This window comes from Mycteria americana, chromosome 10, assembly GCF_035582795.1.
Source record: "Mycteria americana isolate JAX WOST 10 ecotype Jacksonville Zoo and Gardens chromosome 10, USCA_MyAme_1.0, whole genome shotgun sequence".
In the NCBI taxonomy this organism is placed as follows: Eukaryota; Metazoa; Chordata; class Aves; order Ciconiiformes; family Ciconiidae; genus Mycteria; species Mycteria americana.
Genome location: NC_134374.1, coordinates 21,046,463 through 21,068,562, shown reverse-complemented (window position 1 = coordinate 21,068,562; position 22,100 = coordinate 21,046,463). Strand labels below are relative to the sequence as shown.

At 40.2% G+C, this 22,100-nt stretch overlaps 1 protein-coding gene across 2 annotated transcripts in view; it reads left to right on the top strand.

The window, feature by feature from the left end:
* The window catches only part of PCDH11X (protocadherin 11 X-linked), a 516,015-nt gene that overhangs the window by 358,887 nt on the left and 135,028 nt on the right, over positions 1 to 22,100 (top strand). For both annotated transcript variants that reach the window (XM_075513176.1, XM_075513175.1), the window contains one exon: positions 16,479 to 16,677. In XM_075513176.1, coding sequence (XP_075369291.1) covers positions 16,479 to 16,677 — 199 coding nt within the window. The remainder of the gene's footprint in view (positions 1 to 16,478; positions 16,678 to 22,100) is intronic.

Genomic DNA, 22,100 nt, shown 5'->3' with positions numbered 1-22,100 from the left:
AAAATGTTTAAATGTCTTATACATTACAGGTAGTATTTCTACTGCTGAATCGTCCACAACCAGTTCTGCAGCCATTCCTCCCCTTCCCACCACCCCTCCTGCATTCACCCAGCTTCTGCATAAAGGGATTTTTAAACAGGGTGCACAATTAGCTATAACAGTAGCTACATATATTTTTGATTCCTCAACACCATATAAAACTGCCAGAAGACTGTAGAATTCACTCCATTAAAGGCGGTTGCTGAAGTTCATGACATGCCTTGATTTCTGGCTACTAATGAAAATACATTTCAAAGGCTGTCGAAATGGAAGCTGTTTAACAGTAAGCATTTACCTTCCTCCAATTCTTCACCAAGAACCGCTATGATTTTAAATAAAGTAGGATTCTTTTTGAAATTATGATTAGTCCCTGGTGGAAAGAAGGGTCCTGAAAGTGTTTAATTAGGCAACAACAAAAAGCACGAAATGAGCAAAGCTGATTCTGTAGATATCTGATGATCGTACTGAGATATAATTGACGTAGAGAAGCCTGTTGCTTCTAATAGTTTAAGTGCCTTGCACACCCACTGCATGCACTGAGTACAATAAAATGTTCTATCACACATTCTCTTCATCATACCCAATATATGATCCATACTCCTGCAATAATAGCAGGGATAATTAATTCTGGCTTAAGTATTTAGAAAATTATTAAGTGCTGCAATTACAGGCTTTCCAAATGGCAGTATTTAGAAGCAAGAAGCTATTCTCTACACTCCCCCCCTCCCATATCTGTGTGCACTGAAAAACTTCAGTTCAGCAACATAAGGAAAAAGCCCCTGCAGGAGTGCATCTTAATGTAGGATTAATTGGGTAAAGGAAGAACTAGGCTCAGGAACACAGAGGGTGCATTTGGAACAGGACAAATAATCTGAAATACAAGTATGATGAATTCCCTTCGTCTCTGTGCTGTGGTTGCTGCAGCACTTTTGTTTATATTGATCTGAACGGCATGGAAATTTTCTTTCATCTGTCATTTACATTCATTTTACCTCTTGCAATTGCCTCTGCCAGCTTACATGCTTGTTTTCTGGTGAGTCTATTAATAAGATTTCCAGTACATCAAAAGAATTTCTTTTGTGCAAAGGTAGAATATAATACACCTAAGGTGTAGGAGGGTTCCTAGCTTCAATTTTATCTACTAAAAGTTATTAATGAGTTCTGTGAAGTAAAAAAAAAAATAAAAAGGATAATGCTAATTGCATGCTATAGATTTTCCTCCATTGCTTACTCATTTAGTTGGTGACTTGCAGAATAGAATATTCACACTGTAGCTTTCTTCTGATTGCAATATGCCTCCTGAATGGACAAAAATAGGACCAAAGGTCAAATTAATTAAAAACAGTAGGAGAAAGAACATAATTAATGCTGCAAGTTTGTATTTACACATTTTGCCTGGAAAATGTGTGAAGTGCATTTTGTTTTGTGCAAAGCACAGACGCTGTATGCCAATGAAAATAAGAAAACACTAAGAAATATCTTAAAGAGTAGAATTAAATTTAATTCTTTAGTCAGGAAAATTTATGCTTTACGATGGTTTTAGAGTGAGCATCCAGGGCAGTTACCATGTGTATTCAACAGTGTAATTGATACAGGAATGCAAGTCTATGTGCATGGACGTGCAGCTGTGTGCGGAAGAGACCCGAGCCCATAGCGTCTCCCTGTTGCCCACATGCCTTACGCCAGCTCTGCTGGCATTAATGTCGTTACCCTTCCACACACGCATTTTTCCTGCTGGTTTATTTCAAAGGCCCTCCCTGGTTCTCAGATATCTACAGCAATTTGCCTTCTCCTGAGCAGTAAGAATACAGCGTAGACCCGAAGCCTTGCATTTGGTCTCGCATGACTGCACGTTACAAAGGATTTCTGCACCGTCAGGCTTTCCTGGATCAACTAGAGCAAGCCGTTGCCTGTCCTGATCACCTCCTGGTGTCAGAGTTGTAAAAGTATTGCAGATTTATAGGTTGCAAGTTCAGTGTGGCTTGTATGGAGAATAATATTTACTTCTGATTTAACTGAGCTTTACATGAAATTTGAATAATCCTGAAGTAAAGATGGTAGCAGAATTAATCTTCTGCGTGGCAGGTGAGGAAATAGAGGTAGCCACTGAACGCACTGAGGCAGCTGCAGAAGTGGCATTCACGGAGCCTTTGGCCTTCTCTCCCAGCCCCTTTTATTTCTCAGCTCTTTGGGGCACTTTTACTTGAGCATCTTTCCAAAGATGCGGGGACTCGGACTCAGGATTATGCTATTTATAAGTATGCAAGAATGTTATTTTTGGTTTTATACAGTAAGTGTCTGGGACTACGTTGCTCTTAAGCAAAACATCGGTACGCTCAGTGCTGCTGACAGGCACTTGGTGTTCTGTGCGGGCTACCAGCCGGCAGTCCAAGAGGTGGCCTTCGTGGCTCACGGGAAGTGCCCAGTCCTCGCTTTTGCTGACTGCTCTACTATTTCCCCTTGGTCCTTTATATATTTTTGCATTAGTACCTTTCTCTTGACTCCTTGAGTTACTAAGCAAACAACTTCACTTCTCTCTCGGTTTCTACTTACTGTGCATGGCTTGAATTCACCTGTTTCCTCACTCACCTCAGGAACTGTCAGGAAAGCAACCCAGGGTCACAGGTCTGTGCTTTATAAAGCCAGGTCCCTGGTGACAGACGCCTGAACCTAACAAAACCGGACCTTGACTTGCAGCTCCGCTCCACAGCTGCACTCTCGTTGGGATTGCAGAGCACAGCTCCCATGGGTGTAGGCCGTGGCTGGGTTGGAACCGGGGCAGCGTCAGGCGCACGGGTCTGGCCGCGGGCAGGTCGCCCGCTCTCGGCGGCACACAGCAGCTCTCGGCTTGCTTGGAGAGGAAGCGGCGTTCCTCAGACTTCGGCTGGAGTCCCTCGGTTCCCCTTGCCCAGAACTGCATTATTTCTTTATGCAAACTAACATATGCTGCGTTACTTCAGTAATTTGTATTGTATATTTTGCTCCGTGAAGAAGGATGAGTAAGTAATCTTAATAGTCTTAAAGAATGGCTGCACTGAATATGGAAATAAGCTAAAAAGATTTAAGGAACAAGGGAAGGCTAATGGCTTTTTATTTTGCTTTACTGAAATTACACAAGTGGTGAATTCTGCAAGACAGTTATATATTCTGATTATCTGAAAGGAGAGTTGCAGAGACATAGCTCTGTAGGAGCGAAGGATGGTATCAATGATACAATACAGCACTTCAGTTTGTAAAATTTTTCCCATTTACAAATAGGTATTTCAGACATCCATTTCAGAATGCGTTAGTAGCATGTAGCTCAGCTCACTGTAGTAATTTTGAATATTTCATGTATTCTACTGTAAATAACAGCTACTGTAAATAACTATCACCCTGATAGTATAAGCTGCGAAAATAGTGATGCAAATGGGAGATTTCTGACTTTAATCAAATAAAGCATAATGCTTTTTCTTAAAACAACTTGGAGAGAAAAATGGATATTTCAAATATTTGGAATAAAAAAGTATTGCAGCAGTGTTCACCGTGGCATTTATCACATAGCATCTCTCCTATTCACAATAACAGAAGATTGAAACAAAGCAAAGTGTACTAGTCAAAAATTCCTTTATTTCAGTGTATGGAATAACTTCTCATATTGAGAGTAAAGCTTTTATCTGGCAATTGGAAAGGCGATTTCAGGATACATGTTTTGACCCTGGAAGCTTTCTTGGGTTCTTTCTTGGTACCTCTTCTGGTGAAAGTTTTCTTGATCCAGGGAAGACTGTCCTGGACCACTGGAGTCCACTAAAGAGTGTAATGCTGAAAAACGTCTCCATAGTTCAACGCTAGGTTTTTACTTTGTACAAGGCAAATACAGCATGAAGTGCATCACTGCTTGTAAATTTTGGCCTATAGCTTTATTTTACACAGGCCAGCAGGTTTTCTTTGTATTCTCTTGTTTCTTCCTTAACCATTTCACCTAAAGGTGGACTAATAATTACCATGAGAATGTACTTTAGATAGGTGACCTCAGATGGCAAACGCACTGTACATTTAAAATTAAGAATGGGTAATCTAGGTGGTTAAAGGATATTTGCTAAAGGCCAAAAAGATAAATGTTGCAAGCAAATACTGATACAGAGAGCAGAAAAGAGAGTGCTTTCACTGCACTCTTAAGTCTTGAGTTTCCTGAGAGCCCATTTTGGGTGAAAGGGTAACTTTTTGTCTATTCTTTCTTTTCTCCAGACAAAGCAAGATGCTTTTTTGACAGCAGCATAAAATGTATTCATTTTATCTTTCCATTTTAACTATCATCAGTTCCGATTCTAGCTAATCAAACACTGGATATCAAACATTATAGATTTGCTGCTATAACAAATTAAATGCTGTTATAACAAAGGTGTGCTGTCATAACAAATGTAGTGAGATAGTGATATGCCAAAGAGCTGCTTTTCTATTCATTTTAAAAGGCCCTTCACTTTTAATTTAATTTATTGTTTTAATTTTTGTGTTGACTCTTCTTAGGGAGGTATTGCAGAAAACCTGCTTCTTTACTACATCAGGGTGCAGTAAGGTCTGGCTGCTCCCTGGGGACCAGGAGCAAGGGGTGGTCTCCACGGCTTTTGAGGACTACTGTGAATGATACCAAAATTGCTGGAAATGTAATCTAGAAACCTTTGGATCCAAAAATATGAGGCTTTTTTCTGGAAGAAATCAAGGAGATCTCTCTGTCTTTCTTTCTCTTTATTCAAGAGGCACCTCAACCTCTTCAGGTTCTAAGCTTATACTGCGGCCTTGCTCTCTGCCATAATTTGTGTACCTTTTTTTTTAATCATGGCAAAATGAGTTCACATTCAACAACTACATGTGTGAATATCAAACATACGGTTATTCCATGTCTGTATTACACATGAACTGCTTGATAATCTTCCCACTCAAATGTCCTACCCGCACCTGCAGGAAAAAGTTCTGTGGAGCCAAGATTTATTTTATAGGGTGAGATACAACTAAAGTGGTACACAACTACTTGTGCTAGAGTATTTAAGAATACTCCTTGATCATGTCTTACTAAAAGTATGCATCTGTGTTTTTCTTCTGACTTCAGTACACTTTCACCCCAAAGAACCAAAGTTAGATAAATGTCCCTTTTTCTGGGGAACACTAATAAGAATAGCTCCGTTTATTGGTCAGAAATGATGAAGGCACATTTGCCAGCCTCTTTAAGTGAATACTTCATAGAATCATAGAATCTAAGGTTGGAAAAGACCTCTAGGATCATCTAGTCCAACCGTCATCCCAACACCTCCATGCCTACTAAACCATGTCCTGAGGTGCCACATCTACACGTTTTTTGAACTCCTCCAGGTGTGCTGCTTTTGGCTGGGATAGTTTTCTTCATAGTAGCTGGTATGGGGCTATGTTTTGGATTTGTGCTGAAAACAGTGCTGATAATACAGAGATGTTTTCGTTGTTGCTGAGTAGTGCTTATACTAAATCAAAGGCTTTTCAGCTCCCCATGCTCTGCCAGGTGCACCAGGAGCTGGGAGGGGACACGGCTGGGACAGCTGACCCCACCTGACCAAAGGGCTATTCCAGACCATATGGCGTCATGCTCAGCATATAAAGCTGGGGAAGAGGAAGGAAGATGGGGGACATTCAGAGTGATGGCGTTTGTCTTCCCAAGTAACAGTTACACATGATGGAGCCCTGCTTTCCTGGAGATGGCTGAACACCTGCCTGCCCATGGGAAGCAGTGAACGAATTCCTTGTTTTGCTTTGCTTGTGTGTGCAGCTTTTGCTTTGCCTGTTAAGCTGTCTGTATCTCAGCCCACGAGTTTTCTTGCTTTTACTCTTCCGATTCTCTCCCCCATCCCACTGGGGGGGAGTGAGCGAGCGGCTGCGTGGGGCTTAGCTGCCAGCTGGGGTTAAACCATGACACCAGGGATGGCGACTCCACCACTTCCCTGGGCAGCCTGTTCCAATGCTTGATAACCCTTTCAGTGAAGAAATTTTTCCTAATACCCAGTCTAAACCTCTCCTGACGCAACTTGAGGCCATTTCCTCTCATCCTATCACTTGTTACCTGGGAGAAGAGACCGACCCCCACCTCTCTACAACCTCCTTTCAGGTAGTTGTAGAGAGCGATAAGGTCTCCCCTCAGCCTCCTTTTCTCCAGGCTAAACAACCCCAGTTCCCTCAGCCGCTCCTCATAAGACTTCTGCTCCAGACCCTTCCCCAGCTTCGTTGCCCTTCTCTGGACACGCTCCAGCAACTCAATGTTCTTCTTGTAGTGAGGGGCCCAAAAGTGAACACAGTATTCGAGGTGCGGCCTCACCAGTGCCGAGTACAGGGGCACGATCACTTCCCTAGTCCTGCTGGCCACACTATTTCTGATACAAGCCAGGATGCCATTGGCTTTCTTGGCCACCTGGGCACACCGCTGGCTCATATTCAGGCGGTTGTCAACCAACACCCCCAGGTCCTTTTCTGCCTGGCAGCTTTCCAGCCACTCTTCCCCAAGCCTGTAGCGTTGCATGGGGTTGTTGTGACCCAAGTGCAGGACCCAACACTTGGCCTTGTTGAACCTCATACAATTGACCTCGGCCCATCGATCCAGCCTGTCCAGGTCCCTCTGCAGAGCCTTCCTACCCTCCAGCAGATCAACACTCCCACACAACTTGGTGTTGTCTGCAAACTTCTTGAGGGTGCCCTCGATCCTCCCATCCAGATCATTGATAAAGATATTAAACATGGGTGGCCCCAACACAGAGCCCTGGGGAACACCGCTTGTGCCCGGCCGCCTACTGGAGTAAACTCCGTTCACCACAACTCTCTGGGCTCGGCCATCCAGCCAGTTTTTTACCCAGCGAAGAGTACACCCGTCCAAGCCATGAGCCCCCAGCTTCTCCAGGAGAATGCTGTGGGAGACAGTGTCAAAGGCTTTTCTAAAGTCCAGGTAGATAATGTCTACAGCTTCTCCCTCATCCACTAGGTGGGTCACCTTGTCATAGAAGGAGATCAGGTTGGTCAAGCAGGACCTGCCTTTCATGAACCCATGCTGGCTGGGCCTGATCCCCTGGTTGGCCTGCACATGCCTGTTGAGCGCGCTCAAGATGAACTGCTCCATCAGCTTTCCTGGTACAGAGGTCAGGCTGACAGGCCTGTAGTTCTCCAGATCCTTCTTGTAGATGGGCATCACATTGGCAAGCCTCCAGTTGTCTGGGACCTCCCCTGTTAACCAGGACTGCTGATAAATGAGGGAGAGTGGCTTGGCAAGCTCCTCTGCCAGCTCCCTCAGTACTCTCAGGTGGATCCCATCTGGCCCCGTAAACTTGTGAGTGTCCAGGTGGCATAGCAGGTCATTAACTGCTTCCTCCTGGATTATGGGGGGGTTTATTCTGCTTTCTGTCCTTGTCTTCCTGCTCAGGGGGGCTGAATTCCCTGGGGATAACTGGTCTGACTATTAAAGACTGAGGCAAAGAAGGCATTAAGTACCTCAGCCTTTTCCTCATCCTTGGTGGCAACGTTACCCCCCACATCCAAAAAAGGAGGGAGATTCTCCTTGGCCATCTTTTTGTTGTTAAGGTATTTGTAACATTTTTTATTATCTCTTGTAACAGTGGCCAGCTTGATTTCTAGCTGGGCTTTTGCCTTTCTAATTTTCTCTCTGCTTGACTTGACGAGATCCCTGTACTCTTCTTGAGTTGCCTGCCCTTTCTTCTGAAAGTGGTAAACTCTCCTTTTTTTTCCTGAGTTCCAGCAAAAGCTCCCTGTTCAGCCAGGCCGGTCGTCTTCCCCCCTGGTTCTTGTGATAGCTTGTGAAGTTATACGCATGTGTATTGCTTCAGAAAGATTTGACCTTTAAATGAAAAACTGAATAGAAAAAATCACAAATGGAAGTTGAATCAGGTTCTTGAGATTTCTTCCAGGTCTCTATAGCTCTAATAACCTCATCATGCTTGAACTTAATGGCTTAGCCTTGACTGCTATGATGCAAAAGTAGGGGCTGGAGATCAGCGAGTAAATCACTGGAACAACATTTATTATTCCATAAACCTATACCTTACTCATGAAGAAAGATGAAATCTATTTATCTAAGCTGCAACTGAAATGTATTAATTAACAGAATGAAATTAGAGCTAGAGTGCTATGTACATTTATAAACGTAAAAATTCTGCTCTGTTTCAGTATTAACACAAAGAAAATACTAGGTAAGCAATAGTGTTGTTTTTAAAAGAAATATGCACAGCTGTAATAACACCCGATCAATATTTCTGCTAAAAAAGATCCATGTTGTTGGACCAGCAGTCAGAAGTGATGTCAAGTATTACCAAAATGTTTCTGTATTATTGTTTATGATTATGTTCTTTTAACTAAAATGGCTTTGCCTATCAGAAATCAAGCATTTGAGATAATAACATCACAGATGATAACCTGGAAAGTGAAAAACATATTAAAAAAAAATCAGAATTGAGGCTTTCCTATTTCTCAACCTTAGCAACAGCACAGCCATAGTGCAACTTTCATGTGTAATTTTTATTTAATCACATGTCAAATTGAAGACTTACATGAATTAAACTTTAAAAAGCATGCTTTCAGCTATCATTTTGACATCTAGTTAGCATACAATAACTGCCTTTCAAAAGCTAAATAAAATGTTTGACATGCTTTAAATGTTATTTTCAGTTTTATTTGCTTTTTTATTTCAGTTCTTTGTCGTTATTTCAAGAAGCTCAGAAAATACAATTTAATTTTTAAATGTTGCTGGAGAATGTCATATGAGATACACTCTTTGGTACAACGAGGATTAGAATCTGAAAATAAATACCCACTAAGGTTGTTAATCAGAAATTCGTGAAGTTTCAGGTTTATAACGTTTTTGTTCAGCGATGATTTGGCTAATGAGTTTGTTCCATGACCTGTGTGCCGCAAGAGGAAGATGGGCGTATCGGCTTAGCTTCTAGTTACTTCAGTGAAAAATGACATCAGTGAAAATTTGCTTCTTAAAGTAGGTGGTGTTAAAAAAAATTGATGAACAATTTTTCACCACATGAAAAAGAGTTTCACAAAATTATTCTTTCGCCATAGCTAATAGCTGAAATGTATGACGTTTTCAGTTATCGGTTAGGTGCAGTTTTACATGCCTGCAGGAAACGCCTGTAGGGGCAGGTAAGTATGATTGGAGTAAGGCACCCTGAGTAAGCGAGTGTGGTAGGGTTACAACATAGTCTTGGAAGATTACTTCTCATCACTTGAGCCAGCTCTTTGTGTGAGTGAATCCAACTACACGATCTGACAATTTGAAGTAATTTCCGTTTGAGCAGGTAAAAGGGCACCATCTATTCCACTGTTTTGCTGTGGAGGCAGTAATTCTTTCATTGAAAACCTACAGATCTGTCTAGGATAATCATCCATATTGAATTTGCATTTGTCTGGGCAGTCAACCAAGCTTTCACTTGCCTCTTTGAAATTAATAGGTTATGCTTCCTGCATCTGAATAAATTAATAAGTGGGAGGAGTTATTTAAATCAATAAGAAGTGAAATCCTAAAACTATTTACATATCTCATACTACTAGGGAACACTTAGATGGTTAACCACAGTGAGGAAAGGTAAAAGTATTTATCAAAGCTTTCTCTTGTTTAGAAGGAAGGCAGATGCTGTATTTTCCTTTAGTACCTAGTGAGGATGTAAGATACCAGTTATTAATGTTAATGATATTAAATCAGAAGGACTAGATAAATTTGTAACAAGAATGTCAAAAGGATTATACTGGATTTCTGAAGTTTTAAAGATCTGAAAATGTAATGTTTTGCCAATATTTAAAAGGGTAAATATGGTAAACTTGGAAAACAGTAGGTCTGTTTCATTTGACAAACATACAGAAAATCAGAAGCTGAAAGGGATGCAATCAATAAAGATAGGACAGTAACTGATACAGCTGAATTTCTTCAATAAAAAGAAGGGCTTGTTCAACAAGCTTGATCTGTATGAGATAACAATTAAGGCTAATAGTTTTGCAATAGTTGGGGGCATTACTTTTTCATGTGAGATGGGGGAAAATACTGATTTTAATGTCCGCTAAGCTTGGACTGATCAAATCAGCTGGATATCATCACTTTGACACACACTACTTCTCCCCTTCCCCCAAGTAGACAGGCCCTTCATTTTGCTCTTTTAAAAAAACCCCAGTCCTGTACTGAATCACTGCAGGCCATATTGAAGAAATTAAAAAAAACCCTAACTGCTAAATCATAAAAGGTGATAACAATAGTGATTCGTTATTAGTGAAGTGTTTCTAGTTGTGTGTAATAATGGTGACCCAGAGTGTTCAGTGTCTTTATACATGCTCCAAAAGAAAAGAGAGATCGTTGCTGGTAAAAATTCAGAAGTTCACAGAATCACAGAATTGTATAGGTTAGAAAAGACCTTTAAGATCATCGAGTCCAACCGTAAACCTAACACTACCAAGACCACCACTACACCATGTCCCTAAGCACCTCATCCAAATGTCTTTTAAATACTTCCAGGGATGGTGACTCAACCACTTCCCTGGGCAGCCTGTTCCAATGCTTGATAACCCTTTCAGTGAAGTAAAATTTCCTAATGTCCAGTCTAAACCTCCCCTGGCACAACTTGAGGCCATTTCCTCTTGTCCTATCACTTGTTACCTGGGAGAAGAGACCGACCCCCACCTCTCTACAGCCTCCTTTCAGGCAGTTGTAAAGAGCAACAAGGTCTCCCCTCAGCCTCCTTTTCTCCAGGCTAAACAACCCCAGGTCCCTCAGCCGCTCCTCATCAGCCTTGTGCTCCAGACCCTTCCCCAGCTTCGTTGCCCTTCTCTGGACATGCTCTGGCACCTCAATGTCTCTCTTGTAGTGAGGGGCCCAAAACTGAACACAGTATTCGAGCTGCAGCCTCACCAGTGCAGAGTACAGGGGCACAATCACTGCCCTACTCCTGCTGGCCACACTGTTTCTGATACAAGCCAGGATGCCATTGGCTTTCTTGGCCACCTGGGCACACTGCTGGCTCATGCTCAGCCGGCTGTCAACCAACATGCCCAGGTCCTTTTCCACCCGGCAGCTTTCCAGCCACTCTTCCCCAAGCCTGTAGTGTTGCATGGCGTTGTTGTGGCCCAAGTGCAGGACCCAACACTTGGCCTTGTTAAACCCCATACAATTGGCCTCGGCCCATCGATCCAGCCTGTCCAGGTCCCTCTGCAGAGCCTTCCTACCCTCCAGCAGATCTACACTCCCGCACAACTTGGTGTCATCTGCAAACTTCTTGAGGGTGCACTCGATCCCTTCGTCCAGATCATTGATAAAGATATTAAACATGGGTGGCCCCAACACAGAGCCCTGGGGAACACCGCTTGTGCCCGGCTGCCAACTGGAGTAAACTCCATTCACCACCAGTCTTTGGGCCCGGCCGTCCAAGCAGTACTTTACCCAGCAAAGTTATTCTAATTTGAGTGAAAAATGATAATGAACTATATTATGTATTTTGTCCATTACAAAGTAATCAAGATAACATAGTAAGATCTTACATTTAATGCTCTGAGCTGCAATGAGTATGTGAAATACAGACTTATAAAACAATTGATAGAAACTCTTTGGGCCATAATAGCTATGCTGTACACTACTAAGTTTAGGGAAAGAAAAAATAAAAATACTAGCTTTTCTTTCTTGAGTTTCAACACATAGACATGTTTCCCATTGGGTTTGTGGTTGGATGCTTTTAAGCTGTTTGTCTTCATGTTATTCTGAGAATTTTACATTGATAGTAGCCGGGTCCTGTGTGTCTCTATCAAAGCATACGGAACAAAAGATTGTAGTTTTGGAACAAAAGGTGATAGTTGGGTATAAATGGATTTGAGCTGGAAATTAAAGTTTGATTAGGGATTTTCTGTAACAACTGAGAAGAAGTACCGGTCATTGCTGAAGATAGTTGTCTGGTTATTTAAGGCATGCATTTCATACCCTCCTAGCATTTGAAAGACATAAGCAACTGAGAAAATGAATATTAGCAGAAAAACTAGAGTTTAAAGTTAAAAAATAGTTTTGACTACTTCTTTATTCACTGGATGCTAGTAGTGGAGAAAAAACATTGAAGTAGTCCTATTCTTTTACTTTCATCCTGTCTTACAGCATCTCCTAAATAAGGTCTGTTTTAAATCAGAATCATCATCTAAATAATATAATTAATTCAACATAAATTAAACAGTAGTATTTTTTCTTTATGGTATCCTTTTAAAAGGATATTAATTTGCTTCAATGAATGAAGATAATAAGGTTAATAGTTTAATGTTCCTCAGTTGATATCTGCTGCTGTTTCTATTACGTTTTTTCAGTTTTTGATTATAAATTGGCTAACCCCTGGTGTATAATTCCAGAAATCATCCCTTCAATGTATCCAAAGCTATTTACTTAGACTCATCTTTTATTATTCCCACTGCCACAGTCTAATTATTGTAGTGAAAGATTGAACACAGAATAGTTTGGGGCTTTGATCAGTCTTCATATAAATTTCAATAATGAGAGTAAAAGGTTTGCGGTTTTCTGAGATAATTTGATCCCTCCAGACACACACTGCTATTACAAAATGCAGTTCTTTTTTGGATGCTGTGTGAGACCTCTGACAGAATTTGTGTCTGGGTTCATGACATCTCTGGAAGCAAAATTCTTCTTTCATACCAATAAAGAGTAATTTAATATTGTTAAATATGTCAGAGAAACTATATAGTACTGTACATTTTTCCTTAAATTTTCACTTCATTTTCCCCTATCAGTCTAATTGTCTGCATTACAAGTTCCTACATCAGCATTTTCTGAATCCACTAAGAATACATAATGGGTTTGCTTGCATTTCTCTCTTTTTGAAAAAATATACTGTCAGTCAAATAAATAAAACAAACCATAATCCTTGTTATTCTATTACTATCAGTGCTAACTCCCTTTGGAGATAAATAGAAAAGCAGCTGGAGTCTGAGGATATTTTGCAATCTTATAAATTGAAATTTAAATGCCTCAAGGAGGAAATTTCCAAAATTATTGTGACAGAAGATAAGTCCCAGCTTTTGGCAAAATTTTATTAGAATTACTTGTTCCAGATCATTGTCTGATGCCTGCATGTATTAAGAAAATGGCAGCACTGCCATGTAGGGAAATAGCTGGGGTTTTTTTATCTTGGTAAATTCTTCTGAAAGTGCTCTGTCATCAGCGTTATCAGGTGTGACATACAAAGGGACGCTATCAAATTAAAAATCATGAGCCTTTAGCTGATGCCAGTTTATTTTAAATTGTATGGTTTCTGTCTTTCCTACTCATAACATCTCAATTTATGTTACTAAATATTTACATTTTTTTACTGAACGTGAGGGTTACTTAGTGATATTTTTAATTTCGTTTGGGGTATGGCTTTTGTTTTTTCTCACTGGGCTAGGCAGTTAAAAAAAAGGCTTGATGACTTTCTGGTCTCCTTTATTGTCATCTGCTAAAGAACTTTTGCTGTATTTTGACAACAAACCATGAACAGAAATATTCATTTGTTTAAACTTAGTGAATCCCAGTTGCACGTAATAGTAACCATTGCATTCCCAGCCATTTGCAAAAGCTAATACTGGAATCTAATGCTAAAGCTTGGGCTAATAAGGTTTTAAAAACACTTTATTCTTAAGGTCTACTGGTAACTTGCAGATGAGAAGATACAACATAACATGAATACCAAACAGCACGTGCAACGCAAGACAGCATAAAGGCAATGTAAACCTCACAAAATACACGTAGTTTTTACAAATAGTTTATGCGATGAAGATTGATTTTTCATAGGTACTGTGAATAGCAGACTCATTTAAGACCAAAGAAGTAGCATATTCCATTTCCACATGCCGTCGCTGTATGGTTATGCAAGCTTGGCGCAGTTTTGTATGCGGGGAGTCAATCAGAAACATTGCCAGAATATTTTCACTGGATTTCACTGGATTTCACTTCAGTTATTCAGACTTTCAGATAAGAGTCAGCTGAGACTGCTGGTATGACTAGGGCTCTGAGAGGCAATCAGCAGTTGAGAAGTAGAAGAGGCTAAGCTGTATCAGTAATTTCTGTGGATCCATCTGCTTTTTGGGCTGTGCAAAGACACCCCATGTATCTCTACCCATCTGTGGTGGGAAAAGGATCAGCAGGCGGTGGGAGAGCAGGACCACTGTCCCAGCCAGCCTTCCAGGGAGCCCTGGGAGCAGCTGCAGACAGCTCGCTAGAGAGTTAAATAATACGATTCTTCTGGTGACACCAAAAATGCATGGGGAGCGGTGTGGGGGTGTTAGCTGTGAGCCTTTCACCATCGGAATTTTTTTCCAGTGGGCTGTAAGGCTTCTCTCGCAGTCACGGGAGGGATCTCTTCTCCCCTTTCCATCCTGTGTGATGGGAAGTCATTCTGTGTTCAGGTTTTCAGAGCTCCTCAACTGATGTCTTGGCTTGATCTGTTCTAATTTTTCTTAAAGATCTGCCTAATGAGGGAGAATCTAAAATCTGCAAATTTGGTAAACAGGAAAGCAGGACTGGAAGGCAGAGTGTACTTGATGATAAACAGACGAAATCATCTGGAAAAACAGAATGGCAGGAAGAATGAATGCAAAGTGCCGCACTTAGGCTCCAGCAATCAATGGCAATAACCAGAAAGTGGACAACTAGCAAAAGATCATTAGAAAAGGAGCTGGGCATTATGGTGGTTGGCAAGGAAAATGTGTTACACTGCCATGAAAATGGCAAAGCAGTAGTGGAGCCTGCAGGAGATGTGCAATGATCCTTCTGCTCTACTCCACGCTTTAAAGATCTCGGCTGAAGCTGCGTAACGAGTTTTGAGCAGTGCACAGAGAAGCATGTGTGAGCACGTGTGCAGGGGGAGCAGTAAGAGATATCAGAAGGCACACGACAGATTGAAATAATAAGGTCTGTTTATTCTGAAGTAGACTAAAGTGCCAAATGCCAGAAAGATGAGTGGGAATAACCAGACCATGATGGATGGGACTGAAGAAGTGATTGATTTTGTAACAAGAAAGAGGCAGGTTAGACATTAGAAGAAAACCTCTCCATTAGCAACAGTGAAGCACTAGAACAGATTTTCTGGGAAAGCCATGAATTTCTTACTGGTAGCTTTTAAGAAGAGTTTTCACGCACATCTGTCAGGAATTGCATAGGTAAAGTTGATCTTGCCATTTTCTTGGCTGTACCACACTGTACAGCAGCTGTCTGTGGGCATATGAAATAATGTCACAGTGATAAAAAGAGATTTTGGAAAATAGAGGAACTTAACGTTTTAGCAAAAACGTAATATAACCGATGGTGTTCAACACCATCACCTATAGGAACCAAATATCTGGGGACCTCTAACAACATCTGCTGTGTTATAAACAAGGTATATACTTTTTCTGCATAATTGCATGACAAATCTGATCTCCAGCGTTACTAATCCCAGCAATTCTGGAACTGGAAAGTTTTGCATTGCTTTTCAAATGGAAGTTTGAGTAACATCAAGTTAAGAACATTTTAAATTGTTATTTTGAGGGGTTTTTTTAAATCTTCATGTTTCATGTTTCCAAGACACATGGAAATAAGACATATGGAAATAAGCAGGAGAGCTGCTTATTTCTTTGTTCATATTTTCTTTTAATACTGGGACAGGTTTAAATTTCAGTTATTCAGCTCCTAAATCAGGCAGAGTCACTTAGGTCATGCAAACGTCGTCCTGTGCCTGATGCGTCGGGTGCTTCCTTCACCTGGCCCTTCCTTCAATAGCTGTGCCGTGATGCTTTCCTTCCTCAGCCCTCTGTTGCCCAGCTTCCAGCCTTTTACAGTTCAGATACAGATCTGTGGTATAACAGAAATCAAAGGGGTCGTAATGAAATGTCCGAAGGAGAGTAGTGGAATCTACTTTTAATTCATTAGTTTAATGGATGTGCAAAATCTATTAAAATTGTTTTCAATACATAAGGCTTGTTACTCGTTCTTTCTCTGCCTTAGAAGAATCCAACAACATCAGAAGTGTGTCACATTTTTTAGGCCCAAAAGTGTGGAACAGCTTTTAATGGGAAAGAAAATGTTTTTTGAAAACTAGAAAACTGAGCAGTGAAATAAATTGAGCCTCAAAAAGTGATTGAAATCTCCAAGTCAATATACAAAAGGCATCCAAAGACTTGTGAAGTCTGACAGAATCTCTTTAGTTTGAGGTGTCTTTCATTTTGCATCAGGGCTTACATTTTTAAAAAATAGAAGAAAGCAGTGCTGTCAGGTGAAGCGGGTTTGAAAGCAGGCTGCCTGTTCATGAAAGCCTGAAATTGTGCACAACTCTAGATAATGCGTCTTCAGCAGATAACTGAAATAATACATTTCCTAAATTGGTTGCATTAAGCAATTACTGATACTGTAGTGGAAACCATATAATTTTCTTCCTTCCTTGTAGCCTCAGCGCCGTGTCACGTTTCACCTACCAGATGGCTCCCAGGAAAGCTGCAGTGACAGTGGGCTCGGAGACCATGAACCCACCAGCGGTGCTAGCACATCGCACCCTCTGCCCCTCGGCTTCCCCCAGGAAGAGTACTATGAGCAAGCTTCACCCAACAGCCGGACAGAAGGAGACGGCAACTCAGACCCGGAGTCCAGTAAGTGACGAACTCTGGTCATCTTAGTTGCTAAGTCATTTGAGTATCGAAAGCGGGCTTCTTTTTCAGGCCATTATTAAAACTGAACGTTGATTTTGATGTGGTCAAAGAAGCCCTACATTTCTAAAAAGGCAAAGTCTGACCATTGGAAATAAAACAGGCTTGAGCTGTAAAGAGTGTGTGGATTGCCTGGTATTTTGACAGATCTGCTGTGCTATACTCGGAGGGGCTTTCTGACGAGGTTAACACTGTTGCCCTTACGGTCATAAATACCGCTCTGAGGGAGCTTATGCTTTTTCATGTGTTTCCCTACCCAACGCTGCTGCGTGTAGTAGTTTGTTTTAACAGGAAGAACTTTTGGATGATGAGTAGGTCTGTGAAGACACTGCAGTCTCCAGAAATAAGGGTTTCTTGATTTGTCTTTTGAGAGCAACTACGGTTTGTAGTAATAATCTCAAAAGAGTTTGTCATCTTACTTCTGCTGATATCACTGGCTTCTCGTGATATTGAAAACAGTTAGGCAAAATCAAGGTGAGCTCAGGACCATGCTAGAGCTATGGATACTGGTATTGCTTTCTCTGCCATGATGTGATAGCCAGTTAGAGACTCCACGGTACTTTAGTCAACTGTTAATTGTCCAGGGGCTCTTTATCTGGATTAAATTGAACCGTGCCATTGATAAAGAGACACCTGAATGTGTGTCAGCCTCTAAGGCCTTGTTAGCGACCTAATAAGTGATTTGAAAATACATCTGTTCTGGGCAAAACTTGGCCCGAAAGGTGTATTTCAGCTGCTTTAGTGTATCATGAAGAATGAATTAGTAAGTCCTGTGCTCTTGAAATAGCTCTGTGAGAAGGTAGTTACATCTCTGCACTGGCAAATACAGCATCCAGCAGAGAGCATTACCTCTGACTCCGAGCTGGCTCTGACAAATTCAGCCTGGCTTTTGGAAATCACACTGCTGCCTTTGCCTTCTGCGGCCCGAGACTGGAGTCTGACGGGCTTGTCTGCATGGATGAGGTCTGTTCTCTCTTTTTCTTTTAGTTCATAAACTATTAACTGGGGATCCTCAGTTTCAGGCTTTTTAAACTTTGTAAAGTTATATGGTTCCTGAAATAATGCCAGAACATTATTTTTTCTGAGCTGATAGACAGGTGACAAGAACCATCAGAGCTTTTGGATGTTGTGTTGAAAACATTATTCATCGTTTGCTTTTGTTTGTGTTTATATATTTGAGGCTGTAATATACCCCTAAGAATATTCTAGGCAGGCAAACTGAGTTCTTCACAGAATGAGGCTCTAAAGGGCTACAAATATACGCCAAAAGGAAGAAAATTTCAAGTTATATATTGTGTTTGCTGCTTTTGCTATGCATACTCATGATCTGAACTTGCTTTCCAGCTCCCTCCTCCTTTTGTTGTTTGTAACTGATACTTATGCTCTGCTGCAGTGAGCACATGAAGGGTGCGCATGAACTCAGTATTTGGGTCCTGCCGTGCAGAGAGCGTGGGACAGGACCTCGTGTATGAGGAGTTGTTAGAACAGGCATGTGGATCCTGCCTTGCCGTTTACAAAGAGGCTCAGGTTTTGGACTTACCAGTGCTTTTTGCAATTTCAGAAGAAATATGGATCATGATTCTTCTAGAATGTTGCCCTGAAAGTAATACAGCTTTGACATCGGAATATCATTGACACATATCACTGTGTGGAGACTAAGCAGGCATCTGATGTCTTTTCAAGTGTGAAGTTGAAGAAAGTTTAATCACCTGTCTAATTACCTGACAGTTCAGTTTTCAACTTGAAATCACAGTTTAATTAGCATTTATGTTATGTGAAGATTTTTTGCCCTTCTAACTTGTATCTTATTGAAACAGTTTAATTGACACAATATAGCATGATGCTTACAGTGCAGAAAGCGTAGTTCGCAGTCCTTTTTGGTGTTTTATGCTTATATTAATGGCAGCATCTAGTGGCATCAAAACAAGCAGATATAAATAGATGTCTGTTGTGTGCTCTCATACATATAAGTAAAAAAGAAAGGGAAGACCCACAGCATATTTTTATTCAGTATGCTTCTGCAAAGTGACTGACTGTAGGTAAGAGCAACCAAAATATCTTGTGTGCTGATCTATGAAAGTGCTCAGCCTGAGGTTCACTTCGTTCACTTGTGCGTGCGTGACACATTTAGTCAATAGTGAAATAGTGAAAACCGTTCTGAATTGATAATTTCCTCTACAAACATGCTGCTAGATTTGTGATTGTTGGTTTTTTCATCTAATGTATGATATATTAGAAGTATTTCTATTTGTGTTTCATGGGCCAAAATGTTGTTAATGGGAAAAGAGAAAGGAACATATGGTCAGATAATCTGAGCAGAATTCATACAACAGAATTAGCATGGCCTTCATTCTGTCTCAAGATCTTTAATATCTGACCTGTCTTAATCTGAAACGTTGTCGGAAACATTAAGCCCGATTAATCATCCAATGGTGATTTAGTTCAACTTTGCCTGTGAAGGAGACATAGAGTTGGGATGAAACAACTTCAATAATGTCTAGAGCCTACTGAGACGTTAAGTGGTTTATGAAAGCTGATGACAGATGCCACCACCTCACGCAGGGATATATTCAAAAGTGTTTTCTCCCTCTTGTTTTTCCTGAATACAGTTCTTAGGTTTTATTTGTTTCTCTAATATTGGAAGTTATTGTATTTTGGAAACTTTCCATTTATTAGCAATAGCAAAGCGTTTATTACAAAACACTGAAAAGATGGGCATAACTTAAAATAACAGAAACTGAGAAACAGTGGTGAGAGGAAGCCTTACAACTTCACATCCAATATAGGACTGAAGCAAGGGGGAAAGAATAAGTGTAAGGATACAGTGGTTAGAAAACTATGAGCAATTTATATGTACACCTTTAAAATTAATTGACTGTATTAATTAAAATTAGCAATAGGCTATTTAAAATGATTTGTTTCCTCTTACTTTAGTTGCCTCCTCAAAAAAGCATAATGCGCAGTGTAGCAGATGCGTTATAAGGAAGAGATGCCAATAAACTGTCACACTAAGTAAATAGTAATATAAAAATGCATGTAGGTTTGTAGAGAACATTATCCTTAAGTAAGAGCACTAATGTATGTTGTATTCATATATTTTCTGCTCATAAATTGCTCAAACTAATAAGGATGCTCTAATAACTCCCTATGCTAAGGATTTTAACCATACCACCTTTTTTTTTCTTTCCCCCCCCCTGTATTATGTTTAAATACAAAACACACTACAAACGTAGACAAAAAGTAACAAATTCTCTTTTTGTAAGCTTCCCCAGCAAACTGGCTCTCAATGGTGCCCACTTAGTGGCTGTAAGCAGTGATGTTGACCCAAGGGGTTGAAAGGTACATGTTAACCCCAGTTATGCTGGGTTATTTAATACATGTGTAATGTATTAAGGACAAATTTTCATGCTTCACCTGTTTTTATAGCCTTATCAAAACAATCTGGCTATTTTTTTTTCCTCTAGAGAATAAAACTATTTTTCTTACTTTTATTTGTAGAAGGTAGAATGCACCCAGTTCAGCTAAGAAATTGGGCAGAATAAGAGGAATATATAAGGAATATATGAGGAATATATAATATATAAAAAGAGGAATAAGAGGAAGCTTTGGGGGGAAAAAAACCCAGAAAACCTGAAAGTAATGTGCAATTAAATAATTGTAATTATTTTGCATAAACAAAATGGAAGTATAAACAAAGCTAGTTAAAAATTAAAGGACTGGTTCATGAAGCGAATCACACTGAGATTTCAGGGTTTTGAATAAGAGAAAAATGGCATCTTAAGGAGAGGGAGTCTCCGTAACAATATTTAACAGGAATTAGTGACTAATAAGCCACGAAAGTTGTCTTGAAAATCAGAAGGTGTAGCGCTAAGGAAAGGATGGCCAAAAGGTGAGCCGACACGTGCTGTGACTTCATGGTCACTTTGAGCTGGTGTTGCCAGAGGTGGCTGTGGCTGCTTGGTTGCATCTCCCAGTTGCACCTTCTCTTGTGGTGGCACAAGCATCTGTAGAGCTGCTTGGGTGAACAGGATAGAAGAATTCAGCTGGGTTCAATCTGATCTGGGGGGGAAGTTATTTTTAAACAGATCAGTTCCCCAATTTCATTCGTTATACGAGGCACTACTTCTGGACAGCAAACGAGTGAATGAGTAGCTGGGGCAAAGCTTATGCTGGCTTCAAGTGATCATCAGACTTCAAGAGAATTAGTCTTAAGAAGAATTAAGACTATAATCTATGGTATTTAGTCACATAAGAAGGAGGTTTGCAGCAAGGATGACATCTGTTCATGATTAAAGATAGCATATATTTCTTCCCCAAAATTAAAAGAACACTTTCACCTTGCCTTAATTTTTGATAAGGATGATGTTGATGAGAGGGAAGACAGGCTGATGAAGAATGATGATAATGGAACTAAAAGTCAGAGCAGGTTCAGTGCATTCATGTGGAGGAGAGGATATAATCTTCCTCCCAGGATATCAAAACTGATAGTGTTTTCCTTAGTTTTCTGTAATTCTAAGAGACAACGTGTCGAGAAAAAAAAGTGCTCAGTCAGGCTTCACTACTGGAAAACATTTACAAGAAAGAAACTAAGATATATGTACACAGAAAACAATAAATGATATCGTTAAGTTTCCCAAGAATAGTACTAGATTAGCTCTATTATCTCACTTCAATGACATGTATTTTTAATATTGGGGAATACATGTATAGTTAGTCTATATAGATTTAAGCACTAATAACTATTATAATGACATTAAGGTGGAGCATAAGTAATTAAGAAGGAAAAGACACAGATTAATAGAAGAATAGAAAAATCTCCATCATTATCTTCATTAATGAGTTTGGCATTAAAAAGCGGGAACATGTCAATGAAATATTCTGCTATCTCAAAGCCAAACATCACTGAAAATATAGAGGAGGAGGTGTGTATGACACAAGAATTGGATTTTGCTAAGGATTTGGAGTAATAGCAGTGGGATGAAATCTAATAGTTGAGAGTCTTTCTCATAGGAATGGGTGTATGTAACTAGTATATAAATCACCAGCTGAAAATGACATAAAGAAAAAAAACAACTGAGTATTACAAAGATAAACTATAAATCACCAGCACCTAATGTGATTGTGAAAAAATCCCGGGTTACCCCTAGTACACGAAAAAAAAAGAAAGGAAAAAAAAACCCCAAGGCGTTGATGACACCACAACAGGAATATTATGACTAGTGTTGGCTTCCCACATTAAAGAAAGGTGAACTCACTTGAGAAACAGGTGTAAAGAAATGTTATTAATAACAGGGAATGGAATGCCTATATACAGAAAAAGGAATTGATATTGGCTTGTTTAAACTGCAAAGTAAAGGCTGGCTGGG